Here is a 23987-nt window from a genome sequence, read left to right on the forward strand (position 1 = left end):
TGACATTTACCCAGTCTGTCATGTGAATGTTTTTTGCCAGTTAATAAAATTCTTAATGAACATTCTATTAATAATTTTGTTGTTTGTAGGACATGGCGTTTCCGGGATATTTGTTATTTGGCCCAGTTTCCGCTGTTTGCAGATGGATATTTGGAGGGCGTAAGTAGCACTTTATTTTTATTTTGTTTAAGTCAACTGCAAAATGACAAAATGAAATGTTATGCTTGTATGTCATTGGATTGACAGAGTTTGAGAGAAATGCCATTCGTAGTACATGTGTCATTTAGATAGTATTTTTTAAAAATGCTGTCGGTGACATTTATGCAAATAGAATATAAGTTTTAAATAAATTCATCACCCAGACCCATCAGTCTGATGTGTGCTATATACATGCAATGTGAATGTTTGTATTTATGTACTTGTTATTTTAAAAACAAACATTTGATAGCCATATTAGATAATTTGCCCATATATTTTCAGATGCTGGAAGAGATCCTACCTTGTGTGATCATCTCACCCTTGGACTGTTTCTGGGAGGGGTCTCAGGCCCTGTCACCTCAGGGATTCACACTCAAGTAAGTCGCAGACCAAATATAGTCCATTCCTCTGTAAAATATTATAGTCATAGGGCTCCCATATGCAATTGAACTTAACCAAGAACAATTCACGGACCGATATATAGTCCAACCCACGTTAAAGTAATCATAGGGCGCCCTATATGCATTGGAACTGAACAAAGGACAAGTCACAGACCAAAATATAGTCCTCCCACCCTGTGTAAAGTAAGTCATACGGCTCCCATATGCATTAGGACTGAACAAAGGACAAGTCACAGACCATAAAAATATACCAACCAACTGTTAAGTAAGTCATACAGGATCCATATTATCTATGTTTTCATTGGGACTTAACAAGTGACTAAACCAAAACTCGACTGTCCCAATATATGTCTAGGAGAAAGCTTTAACAGTGCAGTTCTAGTGCGGAAAATTACTCCTTGGAACCTGCTTGCTCCTAAGAGTTTTTATAAAACAAACTCCTGACATTTTGTCAAAGTTTGATACTTACTGTTTTTGTCATTCTTTTCCTTGCATTTGCTTAACATTTGGGTGGTCTGCTTATGAAATTATTTGGTATTATATGCATAATTTGTAATTTATTAGTGGTATTCGAGAGTCGTAATATAACATAATCTGCTATAATAATCTTTACCGTTACAGACAAAAATGTAAAGGACTCATTCCTATAAAAGGAACTGTAAATTATTCACTTCAATTTTTTCTTGTTTTTTGTGTATCTTAATATGATATTTGATATGTTTGAGAAATGGGGCATCGTTTGTATTTTAATCCTTTTTACAGTTCACTTGTACATGCTCAATTGAATGATTGTCAAACAGTATTTGGTTTTCATTACAAATCCTTTTCCTGTGTGGCTGGTGCAATATTTAACAAAGACATCTTGTTCGGTTAGCCAAATTTAGGTAAATTAAGATTGAATAAAAATCTGACAAATGTTAAACTTTGGTTTAAAGCCTAATTCTTGATAAAACCTTGAAATAAAAATCGTGCCTACTGTGTATAGAGGTGAACTTCTTTCATAATAACACTGAACGAAATTTTTAATTTGCATTTGTTTGAATAACTGAGTATTAAAGGGCAGTGAAGCGCGATAGGCAAAATCCTATATCTTCTTGTGTGGCCGAGGGTTAAAAATATTTACACTTGTTCCAACTCGGTAGTTTTTGAATGTGAATTAAATACACAAATGTGAATTTAACACATGGCAGAGAGTGGGGGGAAATCTCGCTGTTGAATACAGAGTGTTTTCTTGATCAACAAGACACGTACAACTTCTTCTCGGCTTTTCTCTCAATGGGAGTATCTCTTACTCTTGCAATAAAATTTCTCTTACATTTCATGATCTTATTGCTGTGGTTTTGTTAAACATATTTTTGCTAAAAAAACAACATGAATATTGAATATACCTTAGAACAATAAAATGATGTTAAATGGTTGGGAATTATCTGTTGACTTGTAGTAGTTATATTTTGTAATTTAAGTTTATTTAAGTTTCATAATGGGGGTTGTATCATATTTGAGAGTGTTCCTTTGTTTTGGTTTATGCATTAACTTTCATATCAGACCTATAACCAGTACTACCATGTAAAAGGTAGCATGCAGATAAATCACAACGGTAATCACTTATGCGTCTGGCAAAATCGGTACAAAAAAGTTACTGCACCCATGACCCTCGTTATTTAAATAATATGTAATTTGCAATTCGCACTTGCGCATGCATAATATTATTGACTTGGTGGTGGGTGCTTCTTGATTGCTTATTCGCAAGGTAGAAAAATGGAAAGGGTGAGCTTTATGAAATGACATGAGCAGATGTGAAGCTTGGACATTTGCATGAAAAATGGAGAGCAATGATATATAACTACACCATATTGTGCTAGGCAACTGCTTATGTCAGCAGATATCGTTTCATGACCAATTTTTTAACTAACCAATTCAGAAAAATAGACTAGTGTGGCACCCATTTGAGTTGCTCTTGTTTTATTCTTTTATTAAGCAAATGTAAACTGCTTTCATTCATTGGCTTGTAACTGGATTAATATAAAGATTTAAGGTTGTCTTACTTTTTTACCAACAGCAGTTTTACATCAGTGTTTACATTTCATTGAGTTGCCCTGAATTTTCACTGCATGTCAGGATAAAGATGGGAGCCTTTTTTAATCAATTATTTCCCAGTGAGTTTAGATTGAGAGCAAGATAAGAAAAAACCTACACCCTATCCTCTGTGTTAGATAATCAGGAGAATGAAGGTGCTGAAAGATGCGATTCTCGGGAGGTTACCTGATTTCACGATCTTCAAGACTTCCGATTTCGATTTTCAAGACTTCATTTTTTTTTTAAATCATATAAAAATAAGCTATAATTCATTATATGCCATAGATCAGCTTCTTGTTATTACATGAAATTGAAGAAATATTCAAATCTATTATCATCTTTTGTATTGTGTATCGAGGTGTAAATGGTTTATGTTTATTAAGATTTACAATATTATATTTTAATGGTACATTATTTATCTGTAGTATACTCTGTGCTGGTTTCAAATATAACTACTTTATCATTTAAACAAATTTGAATATTGTGTAACTATATCATTTAATAGGACATGTAATTAAATTCATTATTCTTCAATTAGTCATAGACGTTCTAATTAAATACCATTGGAAAAAATATATTAAAATTGAGATATTTAATTTTTATAAACTTTAATGCTTGTAAGCATGTTTTTGATGTCCTTGAATGCATTGTTTCAAAGATGCATTTTATTCAGTTTTGTTGGAAATTTACCTGTTTTTTGGCCAACAGATAACCAACATACATGCCACATGAGCATTTAGTATTATTTTAACAGACACATGGTAGGAAATCATTGATAGAATGCCCCAATTAATTTCAATCCATCTCTGGTTGGGGGTGTTTTTTGCTCTGAGAAACCTCCATCTGAAGCCATCTGCAGTTGTGATTTTATTTGTTTTACAATTCTTTAACAATGATATAACATTTATATAGGAATTCCAGTTACTCATACAAAACATGGTCCTAAAATATTTAATAAAAAGTATGTTTCCAACATGTTTACATGTAATACAGACATGCACTAATTAAGCATGTTTCGTTTGATTTCAGTGGGTTCGTTCAGCTGCGCTGGGAGAACCTGAACCCACTCGAGCTAGTGCAGAAAATGAAGGAAAGTTACGTGGATGGTGCCGCCATGGAACAGGTGCTCCTTGATGCTGGTGTGTCCTCCGGCTATGTGGAGAAACCATGCATCGATCCTGATGACTTTGACTGTCCAGACACCGCAGCTAACTACCAATCCAAAGAGGTAAAGATTTCTTGATAGATTTTTAGGCAAAATGTTCAACTGAATAGTGGAAGGATAAGTAACACTGATGAAAATTACCTCACAGATATGTTGTCTAATAACAGGGATACGAAAAAGGGTCCTTGTTGGTTCAAAATATTACTAACAATGAGTCTGGAGGCTTCAAAATATAAACTGCGTCATAAGTGGGTAACATTTGTAAGTCTAAGGATAAAAATAAAACAAAAACAAAGACATTTGTTGAAATTTAACTCTTTTATTTTGCTTCCATGCTCTTGTTGTGTATCTATACGTTTGGCATATTTGAGCCATTTCAAGAAGTTTAGTTTGTACATTGGCTGACGGCAAAACAACCCCCGTTGTTAGCTATTTTATCAGGAAATGTTAATCAGGGCTTTGACTGTGGCCCAAGATGGTAACATCTGACAACAGGAATTCTTGTACTTGCTTCTTGTGCCTTCCAAACCATGCTGTTGCTGTCTATATGATCCTTGTTGGCGGCAGGCAAGTTACCCGGCCTTTTTTTTCGGAGAGTTCGGAGAAACATTGGGGACAGTATCACAACTATGATCTTGACATTCCTTGTCAACTATGATCACTCCTGACATATATGCTTGTTTTCTCATGGCAGTCATAGAAAAAATGGTAGGAATTTAGTAGAATTTACCATTGGCCCCTTTAATAAGGAGGTGCATTTTTTTTGTGTGTATTTTAGATAGTTATGTAAAGCCTTTGCCTGAATATTAATTGGATTATAATTTCAGAATTTGCTAAGCTGAGCCAGATGAAGTGAAGAAAAATTACATATAGCTAAATGTCAAGATCAGACTGTTTCTAATCAGAGTTTTTATATAAAAAAAAAAAACCCAACATATTTGTAAGCAATCTTGTAGCGATTTAGATGGAAATTTTAACAAGATCGAGATAACTATGATGAGTTCAGATTAAACTTGCATTTTATTATAACAACAAATTGTGTAAAAGCCATGTGTCAGTATTAATTGAATTTGTTGAGATTCTATTACAGTTGCTTTAATCTAAGTTTCTCAAGAACTGAAGCCATATCTTGTTAACTTAGCCATTACTTGTTAAGATTTCAGTATTGGTATTAAAGACTTGTTTAAAGTTTATTAATTATTTAGTTGATTGTCTTCTTTAAACTTATCACTTTATATGAATCCATTTTGGAACTACTGTTATAAGAACAAGATTTTGCGGTTGTACTTTTTTCTGCTGAGTGGTATGGTTTACCAGGAACGTTTGGTAATAGGAGAGGGGTTTTTCCAAATGTTTGTACAGAATAACCAGATCTTAATTATAAAGTGTGAAATAGCATGAGGACGTGCGAACTTTCTTTTTCTGATTTTTGGGAATAACAACCCCAGGCTTGCACGTGAGTGGTACATTTACTTCAGTGGCATACATTCCTCGGAAAGTTATTGTAAAGTTACACTAAATTCGTAGGGTTATCATCAGTTTTCATGCTTCAGTTTCTCTTAGCCCAAAATTAAGAGAGGTCTGTAGTGTACCATCCTATCTGTAGTGCTTGTTACTATGGATATAGTTTGTTTATACCGAAACTGAACGTTTTAAGTAGCTTCTCTTAATAAAAGTTTTTATGTTCTTGTTTTGAAGTTTGAATACCGTCTTCATATAACACCTAGTTGTTTGAGTGGGATTGAGAAAAGAAAACAAGAGTTGATGGTGATTATTTATTAGCAATAGCTTTTTAACCAAAACACTGAAACCATTTCTTCGCGAACAGTTTTTAAGTGTGGTTCATAGTGCATGGAATCATATTTTTTTCTTATGATTGCGTTAGCAGACACAATAGCTCTGTATTGCTTGTTCGTTGATTGACTGGCGTTCGTGTGTGTACAATCTTTCTACTCTGATGAACATTATGATTTTAGACTGTTACACTTTGAATAAAAAAGTTTTCATCTTGATTTAAAGTCAAATTTTTATCAGATTGAAGCCAAAGTTTGACAAATATTAAAAGGACTGAAACTCTAGATATCAGCATTTCACAGTGTGCTTTATTTTGTATGCTTATAAAACGTCAACAAATACCTTCTGTCTTTCGCTACTGTGTCAGTATTGTACGTGTTTAAGTATTTAACCTTTCAGATCAAGATTCATCACACTGAACTGAAATCAGCCCTTCTTTTCTATGTTTAAAATGAATACAAGTTGGACCCCAGTTAGATGTAATAATTAGAAATGATTTATGTAGACTTGTGGGATAATGACCATCAGTATGTTTCTGATATTTGGAGCCTGATTTTTTGTGTACAAGCCAAAGGTTAGGAATGCATAGCCTCCCACTGACTTCTTCAGTAATTTTCTGTGATCATGGCCATAACTCAGCCCTGCTGGTTAAAAAGACAAATGGTAAAATAATAACAAGTAAATAGCTATAGGGACATTGGCATCAAGGATAAAGACTATGAATACAGTGGAATTAGGCTGAAAGGCTGGGAGAAAAAGGTGAAACGAAATGAAAATTTAGCCACTCTGTTGGCACTGATTTCCGATTGCCTAGAGAACTGGAAAACAAAGATAGAATGGTTAGGTAAAAAATACTACAATATGTTAACATTGTTTAAATGCTTGATCTGGTTCTGTGTGTCTGGAAAAGAGATGATCCATATTTGTTCATTGTTTTACCATTTGGACTGATTGTCAGCCCTTCTGGTAGAAGAACATTTCAAGAAAAAATATTAAATCTGTGAAAATTAAAAGAAGATATATATAACAAAATATTACATTTTATTTACTCTGCACTAAATGTTACCGAATTCACAGCCATATAAAATATATAACACATTGTCGTAAGAGCAAAGTCATGGTTAACAATATATATGTGTGAAGTGATATAATTAGTTATTGCATAATTAGGTTCTTGATTGAAAAAGAAAGGCACATAGTTTGCTTTTATAATTATTTCTGAAACTAAAGGACTACCTGTCCATTTGTATTGGAAGACTGAAATGTAAACTGAAAAATTGTCCCTTGAAAGCAAACGTTCAATTATTTATTTGAATGCAATTTAAAGTATATAAACAACACCATGATGTACAAAGACATTTGATTTTAATCATAATAAGTATAACAACAACTTGAAAAAGTTGGCGAATAAGCAGTTTGTGTTCAGGAATACAATGAGTGATGAAAAATCAAATGCATAGTTTAGCAACATCCAGATGGTTGGTTTGATTAAAGCGTTTTTGCAGAAAGGTAAACGGAATTGCCCTCAGCTGCCAGAATGTCAGCCTGAATAATAATCATGGATCTAGAAAAAATCTTTCTTCTAGTCATTGCGAAGATTCCAAGTTTCCGACAATATGTCCCTCTGCCATCTGACTGATTTCAGTTAAGTTCTACAAAACGGCATTTTCATCCTGCTGACATGTTCGTCCTACTAAACTGCATTTTCATTTGCTGACATGTTCAGTCCTACTAAACGGCATTTTCCTTCTGCTGACATGTTCAGTTCTACAAGTCTACCAGTAAACAGTTGGCTTGTGATGTGCATACAACACAACACGCCCTTGTTGTTGGGTTCGAGGGGTAGTATTATGTCAAGATAGATTCCCATTGTGTCTGTCTTTCTCAAGTGTGACAACTTGGCTCCAATATGAATACCTGGCAGAGAAATAAACCTTCTTTTAATTGTGCGCTAGTTTACGCAAACTTGAGGAATAATGTGGATCATAGCTTCGTCAGAATTAATTCAGGGTGCTTATAAATAGTTCTTTGATTGAAGCTTTTGGCTGAATGAAATAAATCAGCTTGCATATGCCCGTTGCATCACTCATGCTTGGTATACTATGTATGTTCAAGTGAGAAATGTTTGTATTTCATTCAGAATTGGTACATAACATTGCCCTACATATGTTGCCCATGCCCACACTTGGCAAGGTCACATGACTGTGGATACTTAAATGTCATGGTAGATATGTATACAAAATATATTGCATTAATGTAATGAAAATTCTTGTTTCTAATAGCAGATCAGAGTTTCAGAGTTTATTGGCAAATTGGCATGTTTGCCTTTGGCCATAACTTGGTTCAGAATGAATATTCATCTTCCTTTCCCAACAACTAGTATGCTATTGTCCTGAATTGGGTTGAAATGCCTTATTGTGGTGTTTTTTTGTGTTTGCATAGTGCATCTTAAAATAAAAGCCTTTCTTGAATTTTCAGGTGCCTGACTTTGGGGCAGAGTTGACGGATGGTTGCTATGGCTTCGCTACAAAGTACATGCACTGGGCAGAGGACCTGATAGTGGGTGGGGTAAGGAAGAACCAGTCCGGCCATATCGTGCGTGCGGAGGCCCTGCAGTCAATTATTCTCCTCCTCGGGGAACAGCAGCTGTTTGAAAAATACGATAAAGACATTAAGACGGCAAATATCGACTGGACACTCGAGAAAGCCAGGGCTGTCTTGGAGGAATGGCACAGAAAGTTTACTGAGGTAAATATCAAAAGTTGAAACGTATAATTCATGATAAAGGGGGAAAAATAATGATTTGGTTTAAAATTGAAAAGAATCTCCGGCTGGTTGATCTTTTTCGTTGCCTTGCTGTGGTTACATAAATTGAACTCCATGTAAATCATTTATCAAAATTAAACTAATATCTTGTGAGTAGCATAAACTATTGTACCATTCAAATTTTTGATGATTTTGCAATTGGCTGTATTATTACTTCAGGAGATGAACACGTTTAGCTCCCCAAGTATGCCTGACAACTTGTACGCTTTTTCCATGACTTCCCTCATGGATATTATCAAGGATTTCTCCAACATCAGTATTCCACGAGTTGCCATTGGTTACATCCTTATGGTTAGTACTGACAATTTTTCACCCAAAAATTTAGTTAATGCCAAACAAGAAATCGATAACAAAATTTTAAGGTATTCCCCCAATGAAATTCAAGAGGTTAGATCTTTTACCACATTGTTAATTATTGTCCGTGTGCAGACTGCAATATTATCAGCATAGAAAATGTCTTCTTTTGATCTCCAAAATGGCTCATCAAGCGTTAATATGTGTTTAGCCCTTTTGGCAATCAATGGAGAAATGTTTTAACTTGTTTGCTTTTTTCGAAGAAAGAAAGATGATTAAACAAGACTCTGTGTTATCTCGTGGATGTAGTTTTCACAAGAACTTCAACCTTAGCCAATCTCCGAACAGTCAAGATATTCACATGAAACACATATCATCAAGGACAATATGCATGTGTATAACACGACCATAACTCTGGCTTTAGTAATTGTCAAGTAATGCCCCTTGTTAGTCTGAAAAATACAGACCACAGGGGCATTTGCTCTGCCGTGCTCTTGTTGAATTAAAACATAGAGTATATATATGTATAAAAATAGTACAATTATGCAAAATAATTATTTTAAATTTCCTTCGTTGTTTCCAGGTGTTTTATGCGTGCATAATCCTTCTGCGCTGGAACAACTTAATCCTGTCCCAGAGCGGTATAGGGATAGTGGGTGTGCTATTGATCGCTTTGTCTGTGGCCGCAGGGCTTGGTATCTGTTCCTTGCTCGGGATTACATTCAATGCCTCGACAACTCAGGTAAAGAAGTAGTATATATTTTTATTTGCTAGAGTCTTTTTAAATTCTTTTTTATTTTGTAAACAAGATGGGATAGACAACCTCTGGAAAAGGATGTTTCAAAAAAATGAAGTATATTTTTTTAAGATTTTTTTTTAAGTAAATAGTTCAGTAATTTTGTTAATGAAGGTATTTAATTGTCTGGGCTTCGTTTCTTTAGCTAAGTATCTCACTAATCATATGATATAATAATGGGATAATATCTGAAATGCTTTATTTGCATGGATTTAATTCAAATATATACTTTTTGGTTTAAAACACTTGTACTTTTCTTTTAATTTGATTTTGAACATTTTAGGAAATTGATTTAAGTTAAGAAAATACTTTAAATGTGATATGAATACCCCCCCCCCCCAGTAGAAGAGTTTAGCAACATTGCTTAAGTATTTTCTTTAAGTTAGTGTACTATATTTCAGATTTTGCTAGAATTAATTATTAGATATTCACCTTTTAGATCTAAAAAATCTGTAACATAAAATTGCAAAGCCTTGCCAGCAGTTCTTCTTGTTGTTTCCATGTGAACACACAAGCAGCTTGTTTGAGTTTAAGAAGATTACTGTTTAAAAGGAAAACTGGGCTTAGATATTAATCTTATAAAAATAATTTTAATGATTTCATAGCTTTCTTTGCACATCGATGGCAAACACTTTGATGCAAAAAGACATAAAATCCTTTTTTAAGATAAAACATGCTTTTGTGCGAGTTTGAAGTTTTCCTTTACCTTTTGTTAATAAATGGACCCCACAGGATAAATAAGTTTGTTTTTGTTTTACATTAAAGTCTTTCGGTATTTGGCTTAGATCAAATCTCGCCAAAGGTGTGGTGCATTAGTATGGTTTTCAAATAACAGATGCACATCTTTAAACCACCGCTTTTGTAAGTAAAAGGCGAATCATTGTAGTGTGTAATGTGTGGTATGAACAAAAACACTGTAACGACAATGGATAATGTGGGTGGTCTGAACTGTAATTGTCAGTTAAGTCAATAAAACAATGTTTTTTTTTCCTCCCTCCAGCTAAAGCAGTTAAGATCCAACTTGCATAAAATACAAATTCATAAATAAAAAACAAGGTTTTATGTGATAATTGTTTTTACACATCTAGATGGTTGTGAAATCCATCATAATAAAATGTTGAAGATGCTATTTAACATACATTTATGAACAATCATAATTTCATGATGGTAATGATAATAATAAGCAATTCATATATAAATTTCTTTCTTTTCATCCCTAGTTTTAGATTAAAATAATAAAGGTTGCGCATTTTGGTTTCTAACTGAAAGTTTGCAGTTTATTAAAGGAAAATAAAATAAATAGACAAAAAAAATAAAAACAAAAAACAAAACACTTGTCTATTTTACTTTATAACTGTGTTAAATTCGATAACTTTGTAACAAACGAGTGGTGTAATAAAACCTTGACCTCCCTTGTAATTAATATTTATAAAATATTGTCACAAATGTTTTTTTTTTATTTTTATATTTCTATAAAATTAATCTGTTTTGAAGTCAATCAAGCTGTACGAAGGTGAGGGATGTTAGGTTGAGCTTTAACATGAACAATCTGTCCCCATACATTATTTGAGGACCTGTATTGTGAATGTTCCATCATCCAAGACCTGACATTTGGTAATAAAACAGTCCATTGACTCACCTTTGTGACATTAAATACTCTTGTCACAGCAAAGTATTAAGTCCCGTGTTTTTACGGCATTTGGTCAGTGATGTCCACTTTCTTTGTCGTTTAAATAGTTAACCCGTTCACTTATGTCTTAACTTTAATAAGTTTGGAAAGTTTTTCTGATTTGTTATAACTTATATTTCAGAATAATGTTGATTTCTATCTCTTTGAAACACTTCATATCATTAAAATATCTCAAAAATGTACTTGGATTCCATCTATTGTAAAAAAGTGACACAGTAGATTTATTGCAAGGACAGGAAAACTATTTAAACTTGATTGCGTTCTTGCATGCTCCATTCAATTTTAGTTGCCTGTTTTAAAAAACATCAGTCTTTAAACCTTTAACGATCAAATAAAAAGATGTAATGCTGTCTTAAAAATTGTGTGAGCTATTTGAAATTAACTTTGACATATTTGTTAATAGTTGTTTAAGGTTTTAGTACAGTATGAGTCTTTAATTAGTCGGACCACCGTCATGGTGTAGACCTTTACTTATACCGCATTATTTATATACAAACAACAAAAAACCCATGGAAAAATCGGTTAATAGGAAAATTGTTTGATAGGTTTTCTGATAATTTGCACACAAACAAATAATGTTTATTTTTCATGCAGGTACAAAGTAGTAGAAAGTTTTTTGGTCATAATTATTATTAGCTTTTATGTGAGGCCAAACAAATGTTTGCTTTAATATTGGATTTCAAGAAGATGGCATTTAAAAAGAAGTAAACATTATTTGAGCAATTGATATTTAAAAAAAACACAACTTTGTCCTGTGAAATAAACATATGAATTTCCCATTTACTGAGTAATATGTAGAAATCTTACTCTCTTAATTAATTTTTAAATATACAATTGAAAATTGTTCTCTATTTCAGATAATTCCCTTTCTGGCGCTGGGTCTTGGGGTGAATGACATGTTTCTGATCACACATACATACGCAGAAAATGCCAACAAAGACAATATTCCCCATAAGGTAAGTTCTATTAGAACCAATGTACATGTAGCCTCTAAGTGCTTTTACAACCATTTTATTACTAAAAGAATGAAGATTTGTATGAAAAATAGACATATTAAACATTGAATGTGATACCTTAAAGAAGTACGTCAAATGTGAACATTCCGGGTGAAAAGATATGTGTTAAATGTACAACCTCTGTTTTGTGCTTTTCTCACATAAAAAATAATGCTGTATTCTGCTTAAAAGTTGGTGCTTTACAAATTTGCATGTTTTATCTAATTGTGCTTTGATTATGTAAATAATATTGTCTTTAATACAATCAGTGTATTTAAATCATGCATGTATTTAAAATTTCCTAAAATCTTCTGTCAGGAAAAAAACAGCATGGTTCTATGTTCAAATAAAAAGCTGATATTTTTTAAGTCATTGACGGCTTTTGTAGAGGTAAGCTACTAAAACCATACTGGGGGAGTGTGTATGTATCATTCTCCAACATTGCTAGTTTATAGCCAGCAGGCAGGTCGGTGAAGCAAAAAAAACTTGGGTATTTTTATGTGTATACATTTCCCCCCGATATTTGTAGTGTAGACCCAAAACCAGATACCATCGCTAAGTGTGTGGTCTTCTGGCAATCTTTAGGAGAGCTCTTTTCAAATTAATTTGCGCAATTATTAATGTAGAGGAAATTGGTTAGAAGCTTGGGTATGTTTGGTGTGTTTGTATGTTGTTCATCAACAGATGTCGTTTCCACTGATTTTACTGGGTACTAAACTGTGTGCAGATAATATAATATGAAATGGTTTTTGATCTATCACTTATGTGAAGGCATAACTTGCAGATGTTAAGGTTAATAGAAAATTTGGTTTTATCTGAAATGAATTAAGTTTAAATAGTTAAAAAACAAAAATCAAATTAAGATGATTTTAGACAGCTTTTGGTTGGCTAATATATGATAACAATTTCAATGGTTTTTCAGATTTGCCTCTTGCTTTTGCAGAATGCCATATGGGTGTTTCTCATAAAATCTTCGTAAGATGTTTTATACACATACTTATTATTATAAATGGGATTGAATAGGAAGAAAATATAATGCAAATTTAGGTATCACAGTGAATAAATATCTCCTACCTCCCACAATACACAGACATATGATTGATAACAAAATTATACGGTAATAATACAACATGCACCCTACATTTCAGAGGATTCATTTAACATTTGCACAACAAATAAACATTGTGCACAGTTTAATGTCTGGGTCAGAACTTGTACAGTTATGAAGAGCCGAATTAGGTTTCAAGGCTTCTCTTTTCAAAAGAGAAAATAAAACTGAATCAACCTGTGATTCAGAGGGCCACAAAACATAACACAATTCTTAAGGCCATTGTTAAGATGCAGAATCGATCTACCATCGAAGGAAAATTTGAGCTTTTTAATTCCTGTTAATTATTGCTTTAACTGAAGTGAACTTGTAATTTTAGCTTCGCTCAGGTATTTTAAACGTAAAATGGGAGGGGTTCCAATATTTCTTTGAGTGCGTCAGCTTTCATCAGAGTTTAAGCTTCACTGGTCATAATATCGTTAGAGCCTTTTCAAAAAATGTTGAGATATTTGAACAAAGATCTTACAAGAAGCCTAGAGAATAACTTAATTTCAGTTATGATATTTCCCTCTGCTTTTTGATTCCAAGGGGTGTTAACTTCGAACGGGATGTGTCAAATGTCAGATATTGTGCCCATTAGAACTATGCAAAAAGAAAATGAACTCCAGTGCCTCTGGGGTAAAAAAACCCCTCACATTTTGCAGGTCTCCATCCTGGCATTTTTACGGCTTTTGCACTAACTGGCTTTACTGCATTTTCCCTGAGTGTGATGTTTTTGATGTATGGGATGTTTTTAACCTATCTGTCTAGTATGGGTTTTCTCAATACTTGGAACTAACTGGACATTGTTTACTTTATTAAAAAATATTTGAAAGTTTTTTGTGCACATTTCAACTAATTGATATAAACTTTATTCATATTACAAATATTGTGAAGAAAGATATATTAACTTATACTAAGTCTCTCTCGTTGGCACGATGTTGCACTAGAGTGTGGTATTGGGTTGTGTTTGCAACTAGAAAACCCAGAGAAAACCCACATGTAAGGCTTGATAGCCACCAACCAAACTCACATGGGCCTAGGCGGGGAATCAAACCCGGGCACCTTGTTGAGAAGCGCGTGCACTAATTACTTCACTAACCAGAAGAATGAGCTGTGGTTATTCCAAATAGTGTAGACAGAGTTTTACAGAGTTTTACATTATTCACCTCAAAAAATGTGAATATCATGATAGGGCATATATTTGGGGGGGGGGGGGGAACACTAAAAATCTTTTCAATGAAAAAAGCTTGTTAGTAATATCAACCAAAATCTGTTTCCTACAAAATAAATATAGAGGCATGAACAGTCTCTTCTGGGTTCAAGAGTCTGCCATGTTTATTCAGTAAACATCTAAAGCCTTTAGGAAAAATAAACCTGGGTGGTTCTTCTTTTGAAGGTGACCTCTGTGTATCATTATCATACTGAATGTGTGTGGGCCAATGTTGGTCCCTGGGGCTTAAGGCTTGGCTGAAAAATTGTAATGTCCATTCTACACATTTCATGGTACATTTGATGGGGGTAGGCGGGTGAAAATGTCCATTTACTCTAAAAGTAATAAAAGTAACAATAAAAAGGCAATATAAACATACTGGTTTTTGAAGTTTCTGGTTCAGCCTCTAAGATGGTTTATGTAGTGAATGGTCAAAATTAATAAACAGTAGTTTTACACTTAATAGGTTAAAGAAGATTCTCTTTTTGTTTACAATGAGAAGCTTTCCTATAGAAACACATTTGTTTCCAATAGGTTTGAAAGTTGAAATGTTGGTGATTTGCTTCAACTCAAAGCTTTTATCATGTTTTCAGAAAAGGTGCAATTGATTTTAATATCATTCCATTGCAAAATAAATTAATGATATTCACTACTCTAGGGCTCCACATGAAAACTGGTTCTGACCTCTAATTAATCCCAGATCTGTTGCAACATATACTCAAATAAAGGTAGCTGCAAAACAGCTTGCATTTTGTGGCAAAGAGAGACACCCCTCTCAACTTCACAGCAAAATTAATTGATAAACAAGATTGAAGTGATAGATTGGCAAGATACAACCTGGATGATTGCAATCAATTTGTTAATAATTTACAGCCATTTTCTACTCTGCAGAATGTAATGGTTTTTGCAGATGTACCTTCTAGGCCGCCCATGATGATTTTTCGTGTAGCTGTGATCATTTTGCCCAATGAATATGTATATGAGTATAGCTCACATTAGCTCTAATGAATTGTGCACCTTGGAATTGTTTATTGTGGTGCCGAGATGCAGGTTTTTTTCCCCTTCGGTGTGTTTTGTGGTGTTTTGATGTCTTTAATCAATGTTTTACTGTGGCGCAATCATTCTGTTATCGTAAAATGCATGTGATGTAATAATTTTCATGAATGAATGTCTGGCTGGCGATAGGACAAAGAAGTGCTGCTGTAAAACAGACTGTAATTTTGCTTCATTACAAGTTTTTGTCCTATAAATGCCGTCATGTAAAAAAATAAGCTTTATCAAGCCAACTGTCCATGAAGAATAACAAATGGTGAAGGATTTCTTTTTGACATTAACAGGGAAAGCACATGTTAATATTAAATGCCGGCCTTGCATTCAGAGCTTGCCTTTCAATAAAAATACTGCTTTGTACAACTAGAAGTGCATAAAATGTAAATTTTATTTCTTGTATCTTATAATTTTTATAATTTCTTCAGGAGCAGACGGGTGAGTGTTTAAAGCGAACTGGTACAAGTATATTGCTGACGTCGGTCTCGAACATGCTGGCGTTTTTCTCGGCAGTGATCATACCCATCCCTGCTTTGCGCTCATTCGCACTTCAGGTTTGTGATTTAAGAGTGTTTGAACCAAAATATAGTTACAGTTTTTAATAAATCAAAATATTTCCATAGTTTAGGTGTCATATGCATTGTCATTATCAAAACAGAAGAGAATTGACGCCTGCTCGTACTAAAATTTTCTATTATCTTTTTGCGTATTTTTTTATGCAATTTCAAAATACTAAAATGTATGAAAATAGTTGTGGTTTGACAGAATTTTATTTAAAAAAATTGATTCTTAAATTTGATATACCATCATGGTTCTTGGGAATTTTATGTCTTAAATAGAATACATATAACACATAGTTGTAACATGTAGTACGAGTGTTAGATCTCGAAAAGATTTAACCTGTTGCACCTTTTCTTTTATTGAGTTTTGCCCAAGAAACTTGTCATTTTATTCCTAATTCTAAAGATGCTAATTTGTGTCATTAAAAAAGAATATTTGAATATTTTAAACAGAGTGTGATTATATCCCACAGTTTTACCTACTTGCCAAATCTGATACAATTTTTCACGTATATTCGCTACATTATGAAAATTTGGGTGGTCGTTTCAAAACCATTCTTTAGAACTAAATGAGGCGTTATCAGTGCATAGTCGTAAATCAGAAGGAATGTCATACGCATATCGATGAAATTGCTGCAATTTTCCATGCAATTTGCAACTTTTTTTTCATATTAAAATTTGATGTCTTATTTATAATGAATAAGGGTAATTTTGAATATTTTATTATACCCTTTATTTTGGGCTAAATTTTAAAAACATGCTGATGCCAAAATTCTTCAATGAACCATATTATTTGTGTAAAATGACTTTGAACATAAAAAAGTTTATAAGAAATATTATGTTAAAACTTAAGTGGATATATTTTGTTACTTTTCATTCAACAAGCAAGTACGTAAAGGGTTAACGGAAGCCATCGTTCATGCTTCATAAAGCAATTTTTTAATTTAATGTGATGGAACTCCAGTTGGAAGTCACATATTTCACACCTTGGTGAGGAACTGCTGCTTAAAAAAAAAACATTTAAAAATTCAAGACATATTTGTTCTGAAGAAGTAGCAATCTTTAGTGAGTTAGCCATCATCTCATGTGTTAATAAATTTATGAGCACAGAATAAGTTTTGTCATATTTGGCATTACAATATTATGGCAGTATATCATCAACAGTTTAAATTCTTTTATATATATTCAGTGTATGTATTCTAAGTGGTATTTTCTTACAGTGCACACACCCCAGTTAATTGTTTCTAAATGTTTTCAAATGGCTCAAATGTGAAAGCATCGGAAAAGTAATTGTTCAAGAGCAGAAAACTATGTATATAATTACAAATATGGGTCATGAATTTAATGTATGACAAAAAGAACTCTCTTTGAACTAATAGGAGGTTCTATTGAAAAGCGTGGTTGTATTTAAATCAGATGTATAGCATATTCAAATCATGACAGAGTGCAGAACACTTTAATAATATCTCAGACCACCTAGAAGTTTTTCGAGTTATGAATAGGCCAATTATGTATTGTTGCGCATTAACTTTGGGATGCATTATTGATGTGAATATGTTCGCTGTTATGTGTCAAATAGAAAAAAAGAGATGCCTATTTCTTCAAAGGCTTATGGTCAGTTCTGATGATTAGCAAAATCATTTAATAAGCTTACATAGAAATATTTTGGTTTACACATTTATTTTGCATGTATTTTGTCTTTGAATGCGATCATAATTGTGTATTTCAACAGTTAAATTGTTTGACAGTATACCAGAAATTTAAGAAGCAGTTAAAGTGATGTAAAATTACAACTGGTATTTGAGAGGCATTGCTTTATTAAGATGCAGTTTGCTGCTTTCCATGACTGCACATTGATAAACTACATAACCTTGATCGTAAGTTTAAAGACTAGTTTTGGTTTGGTGAATTCTATAAAAATGTTTCATGCACTGATCTCTGCATGCCTTTGGTAGACTTAGATTAAAAACATTGTTAAAAAATACCCATCTTAATAAAATGCCTTCATTAGAAAAAAAGAAGTTGATAAACACGTGTGCATAAAATATTTAAATGTTAGGAATGGGTGTATACTAAAATAGTCTTTAATAAATCCTGTAACCCAACTTTGTCATATGAAACAATGACTACGTGACCAGCCTGCATTTTTCAGCTGGGGGATTTCTGATGTTGACTCGAAAATAAAATCATTATACTAATATAGAATAAGATACAAATGTAACTAAGTTGTCAGCTATATGTACCTAGCTAAAACTTGTACTCCCGTTTTTCAGGCGGGGATTCTGGTGCTATTTAACCTTGTGTCCGTCCTGCTCATCTACCCAGCCATCTGCAGCATTGACCTTATACGCCGCAAAAATAAAAGGGTTGACATCTTCTGCTGCTTCGAAAGGTAGGCTGCAGTTTCGAGTATTCTTTTTCTGTTTCTTCATATTTTGCATTTATCTAGACCTTTTATGTATTTTTATATCTAGGGATGTAAGCCAAAAAAATTATTTGCATGCTTATTTAATTTCACTGATTTAATATGGTATCTTAATATACCAAGTAGCTTTATTGTTGATAAAAAAATTACTTTTGCTAAAGAGAATTCATCATGTTTTCCAGTTTCACAGACAACAACACTGTGATTGAGCTCCAGCCTCACATTAATATTCATGACACCATGGAACGTGAGTCGAGTCCCCCACCCGGCTACACGCCTCGCCCTGCATACTCTCCCCCACCCTACAGTGACCTTCTTGCCCGAGACATGATTGCTCAGTCAACACCCAATGGCGGGCCCGCCCAGACAACCTTGGCTCCTCATGAGGGGCAGTTTGTCACAAGGATGGGGTCTCCCGTACCAGGTTCGTGAAGTTTACAATGATGTTTTTTTCTTTGGATTTTGATCATTTGATAGTATTGATCTGTAATGACTTAAGAAATAGAAATGTTAGCATGGCTGTTTACATTTTTAAACATCATGTGTTTAAAATTGAAAAGAATGTCAGAAAATTGAAATGCTTTTATACTGTAGAAAGGTTTTGAATATGTTTGTTGTATTATTATCCACATCAGATTTCTTTCACTGAAAGATAAATTTTATTTGATTCAGGGTTTGACTCGGCTACCAATTCCCGCCAGTGCCTTACAGATGGGGAGCGTGTGACATGCAAAGAGAAGTTCGCTATTCTTCAAAAACAGTGCCTAACCACATCATTGACATCATTAGCTGCAAAGAAATATGCACCATTTCTTCAAAAGACTCCTGTCAAAGTGTTCACCATAGTTTTCTTTGTTGTGTTTTTAATAATCGGTACATGGGGCACAGCCCAAGTGAAAGATGGGCTCGATTTGACAGAAGTTGTCCCTCGTGATACTAGTGAATATGATTTTCTGGAAAAACAATCAAAATACTTTGGATATTATAATATTTATTTAGTGACTCAAGAGCTTGATTATCCAAATAACCAAAGACTTATTCGGGAGTTCCATGCCGCTTTCAGCAATGTGGATAACATTCTTCGTGAGAAAAATGACAAACTGCCAATATTTTGGCTTGATGAATTTCGATCATGGCTTGTTGATTTACAAGAAGCATTTGATCGAGATTATGCCAATGGAACGTTCCACTCAACGGGTTGGCATCGGAATGCCTCGTATGACGCCATACTGGCGTTCACTCTGCTTGTCCAAACGGGTGACGTGGACAATTCTATAGACTTTAACCAGGTGAAAAATGTTCGTCTGGTGAGCAAGGAAGGGATTATATACCCGCCTGCATTTTACAATTACCTCACAGTGTGGGTGTCTAATGACGCCCTGGCGTATTCATACACAATGGCAGAAATAAGGCCCACAACTCAGTCTTGGCCTTTCGATGCCTCATATAACAATGTACAAGGTAAAATGGTACTGCTTTCTTATATTATGGTAAATGTTGGTAGAATGTTTTTTAAAGAATTTTTATTGCTGTAAAGTTGATGTTAATTTAGTTGTAACCATTTGTATATGAGAGATCTATTCGTAATTTTTCAACTTTGTTAAAAAAAAATTAGCAAGACTCATTTTCTTGTATAATAATTTTGAAATGGTCAAATAAACATCACAGTGTGTGAATTAGGACTAAAAAAATGCAATTGTCTTTCAGTGCCAAAAGCAAAGAGCATCAAGTATGCCCAGATTCCATTCTTCTTGACAAAACTGTCAAGCGGGGAGGAAATACTAAATGTTGTATTACAAATCCGGAAGATTTGCGATGACTTCTCCGCCCGTGGGCTCCCAAACTACCCTGTGGGGGTACCATTCACATTCTGGGAACAGTATATCCACCTGCGTTTCTACCTCATGATGGCGCTGCTGTGCATCCTAGCTGTCACCTTCATTGTTCTCTCCGTTACTCTTGTAAATCCCTGGATGGCCGGAATTATTGTAAGTGGCTATTTTTTAAATTTCCAATTTACGGATTCAGGCACAAATGTTTTTTGTGTGCTTGTTTGATAAGAAATGGGAAGAAAGGAATAATTGTCATCTCTTTAAAATCTAGTGGTCAACATTGAATTGACAGTTTCAAAATCATTCAGTGTCCAATATATTATTTTAGTTTCCTATATTAAAGGATTTTTAAGTTACTGCGGTCTCACTTTCTGAGGGTCTTTTGATGGTAATGAGCTACTCTGACTAAATTATTGGTTTTTCAAAAATTATTTTTTCTACTAGATTTTTGATGATTATCAGCTATTATCATCGTAAAAACAACAATGATATATTCATTAATTTGTTGCACTCTTTCAAAGACAAAATCTGAATAAAACAGGTGACTTTAAATTCATTAATTGCAAACTTAGGAATAATAAAACGTCAGTTTAAAACTGGTGGCTTATGACGGTGTTCGCCTATCTTGGCGGGTATACAATTCTATAATTGCCTAGTGTTTTTCTAGGTGGGCTTTTGTATATTTCCCAGGGCGCAGGGAACATATGTGTTTATTTCCATAATAAAGCTGTACATATCGCTCCTCATCTGATAGGGGAATAATAATTCCATTTTTATTACAGATTTCAAATTAGAATTTTTTTGGAAGTTGTGTTTATATTACAGAATTTAATTAAATTGAAGATCGTCTGTATTTGATTTGACCTGGCATAAGGCATTTATGACTTGCCATAATTTTTTGTGAAGTATATTTCACAATAACTTTGAAATACGGTAGATCGCTGGAAAATAATGCAGTATGTTTTGTGTTGAAATATTTTTTAGTCTGCCTAAGGTAAAAGTTCTGTAATATTTACTTTCAAAAAATTATATTTTGGCCAAATACAATTGAAAACAAATGATTTTTTTATATAAAGTTTCCAACTGTAGTCATTTTGGGGGTAATGTTTTTCATTTAGAATAACCATCAGCAAAAATTAAAAATCATTCAGCATTTGATTTTCCTAAAGCAGTAGTCACTCAACAAACCTTAGATGAATTATCACCTTATCTGTAACATTTCTGTTTCTTCCTGGTATTGAATGAAATCTGTACCTTGAAAGTGAAAAAGAAAATTCATATCATCAGTAGGATAAGAGTAACGGTATATTTAATTTGTATTCCAAGAAATAAATGTAAGCAAACAATAGTTATTTTGAACATAGGCCATAGAATAATATGATAATACTATAGTTTAGGTCACTGTCTGCAATAAAACGATCTAATATTTCAGGTTGTTGTTTTGACCCTCGTCCTCGTGGAGCTGTTCGGTTTCATGGGTATCGTGGGTTTGAAGCTGAGCGCCATTCCCGCCGTCATCCTTATATCCTCTGTGGGTATTGGCGTCGATTTCACTGTCCATCTCTCTGTGGTGAGTGAACGTTTGAGAAAATCTTCCATTAAAATTATTTTGTGCTTTATGTTTTAAAAAAAAAAGAAGTTTAATTATGAGCTTGAATGTAAGGAGTATATGTAACATGATTTTTTAACTGGTGTCATATTTTTAACAGGCGTTCCTGTCAACAGTCGGGACGCGAAATTCGCGAATGGCCAAGGCTCTGGAGCACACGTTTGCTCCCGTTCTCCACGGCGGAGTTTCTACATTCCTCGGTGTTATCATGCTGGCCGGCGCAGAGTTTGACTTCATTGTCAGGTGAGCTTTGATTTGAAAGTTTTAATGTGTAGATCCGTCTTACAAAGTTTTCTTGGGTTGTTGAAAAAGATTGTCCCTTAAATTTGGACTTGTGTTATGATATTTATGTGTAAAATACTAACAAGTTTGATTTGTAAACATTTTCTTGGGTGATTTGACCAACTATTTGGATTTGGTAGACATACATTTAGTTAGCATACATGAATAATAGTCTGATTGTAATAAATCAGTTATTCAATAAAAATGGAATGCTTCAGTACTTATGTTATCTCATAATCTGTTTCATATTCAAAATGAGTCATTGGTCTTTTAATTGTAAGACCAATCAAACTTGTGCCCTTGCATAGCCTTTTAATTTAATACCAAATACAGCCACAATCATTCCTTTAAACAATTTTATAAAACTTCAAATGCTCTGTTGATAGTTTCTTTCATGTGACCGTGAGTTGAATGCATACTTTTCTTCATCATTACTTTTTACTAGTGTCCCTCACTTTTATGATACTGACCGATGTTAATTTGAAAAAATAGCAATAAACGTTTCAAGAGTTTCTGAAGATCATTGTAGCTGTACTCTAGAAAATGGAATGTTTAATTTAATTAAATATTTCAAGATCTAATCCAATCTTCATTGTACTGTTGGTGAGAAATGGACGGGTTATAATACAAACAAGTGCCTTGCGCCAAAAAAGAAAGCTGCTTTTGATGTAAACAGATTATTCATTAGGTGGACTTTCACGGACTCTTGGGGTGTTTGCTTAAGATGGTCAATATGTAACGTGTTAAATTTAAGCCAACTTGGTGAAGGGCCAAAAGGAGTTTTAACTTTGACGGTGTTTACTTTTATTCAAACGGTCCTTGTTGTTAGTGCTACCAATATTTTCGTATAGTTGACCAGTTGTTTGCTAATTTGAGCGGAGCCAGGGTGTGCCTTGACATATTTCCGTGGTTATGTCATAGAAACGTGCCACACAGGCAACCAGCTGCTGACAACTTCCGAAATTCACATTTCCTTCTTCCTGTCAGTTTCATTCATGGCTTGTGGCATTTGGTATGACTTGAAACTGTTTCTTTATGATTTTAAGCTATTTCTTTATGTCAATGCTGTATTACGCAAAATCTCTTGATATCCTTTATGAGGTACAAGAATTTTTTTGAGGTCACATGAAACAAATCAGTTCTTCCTAGTTTTACAGGGTTTTTTTTCGGTTCTAGAATTATTCATCTTGAAATAAGATTATTTGATTTATGGTTGACTAGAAATAAAGATGTTTAAAATAAGTTCTGAAAGAATTTGGATGTTAAAACTGTAGCTCTATATCAATCTTGATTGGGATAAATGATATAATAAATTTGGCTTCTGTTTATGAAAATCTGTTCCAATCACCAGACCATAAAATGAACCAAAAATCTCTGGCAACTTGTACTTTTATCATCTGAAATGTAGCTCTTTTTATATCCTCCAAATTTGCCCAAGGTGCAACTTAGACACAGAAAGAGTATTTTTCTATGTAGTTTATGAACGTTTTATATAAATTGTAACATAAAGCATGCATTTTTGTTGTAGTTTGTAAAAAATACACCAGTTGCACTTAAAGCGGTTAAAACATAACCTATACACTGATTGAGCAAATGTTGAAATCTTTTTGACAGTTTAGTAGGCCTTGTTTGGTCTGACAGTGTCTGGACCCTTGTTAAAGACCTGTCATGTTTTGTCTTTACATTAACATTTATCT

At 33.7% G+C, this 23987-nt stretch overlaps 1 protein-coding gene across 2 annotated transcripts in view; it reads left to right on the forward strand.

The window, feature by feature from the left end:
- The window catches only part of LOC128214002 (protein patched homolog 1-like), a 44956-nt gene that overhangs the window by 9612 nt on the left and 11357 nt on the right, over positions 1-23987 (forward strand). For both annotated transcript variants that reach the window (XM_052920159.1, XM_052920160.1), the window contains 14 exons: positions 90-159; positions 481-575; positions 3705-3903; positions 8113-8382; positions 8620-8751; positions 9338-9496; positions 12098-12196; positions 16011-16136; positions 18416-18534; positions 18750-18991; positions 19240-20028; positions 20275-20555; positions 21832-21969; positions 22109-22251. In XM_052920159.1, the coding sequence (XP_052776119.1) occupies positions 90-159; positions 481-575; positions 3705-3903; positions 8113-8382; positions 8620-8751; positions 9338-9496; positions 12098-12196; positions 16011-16136; positions 18416-18534; positions 18750-18991; positions 19240-20028; positions 20275-20555; positions 21832-21969; positions 22109-22251 (2862 nt within the window). The remainder of the gene's footprint in view (positions 1-89; positions 160-480; positions 576-3704; positions 3904-8112; positions 8383-8619; positions 8752-9337; positions 9497-12097; positions 12197-16010; positions 16137-18415; positions 18535-18749; positions 18992-19239; positions 20029-20274; positions 20556-21831; positions 21970-22108; positions 22252-23987) is intronic.

Source organism: Mya arenaria, chromosome 13 (genome assembly GCF_026914265.1).
Source record: "Mya arenaria isolate MELC-2E11 chromosome 13, ASM2691426v1".
NCBI lineage: Eukaryota > Metazoa > Mollusca > Bivalvia > Myida > Myidae > Mya > Mya arenaria.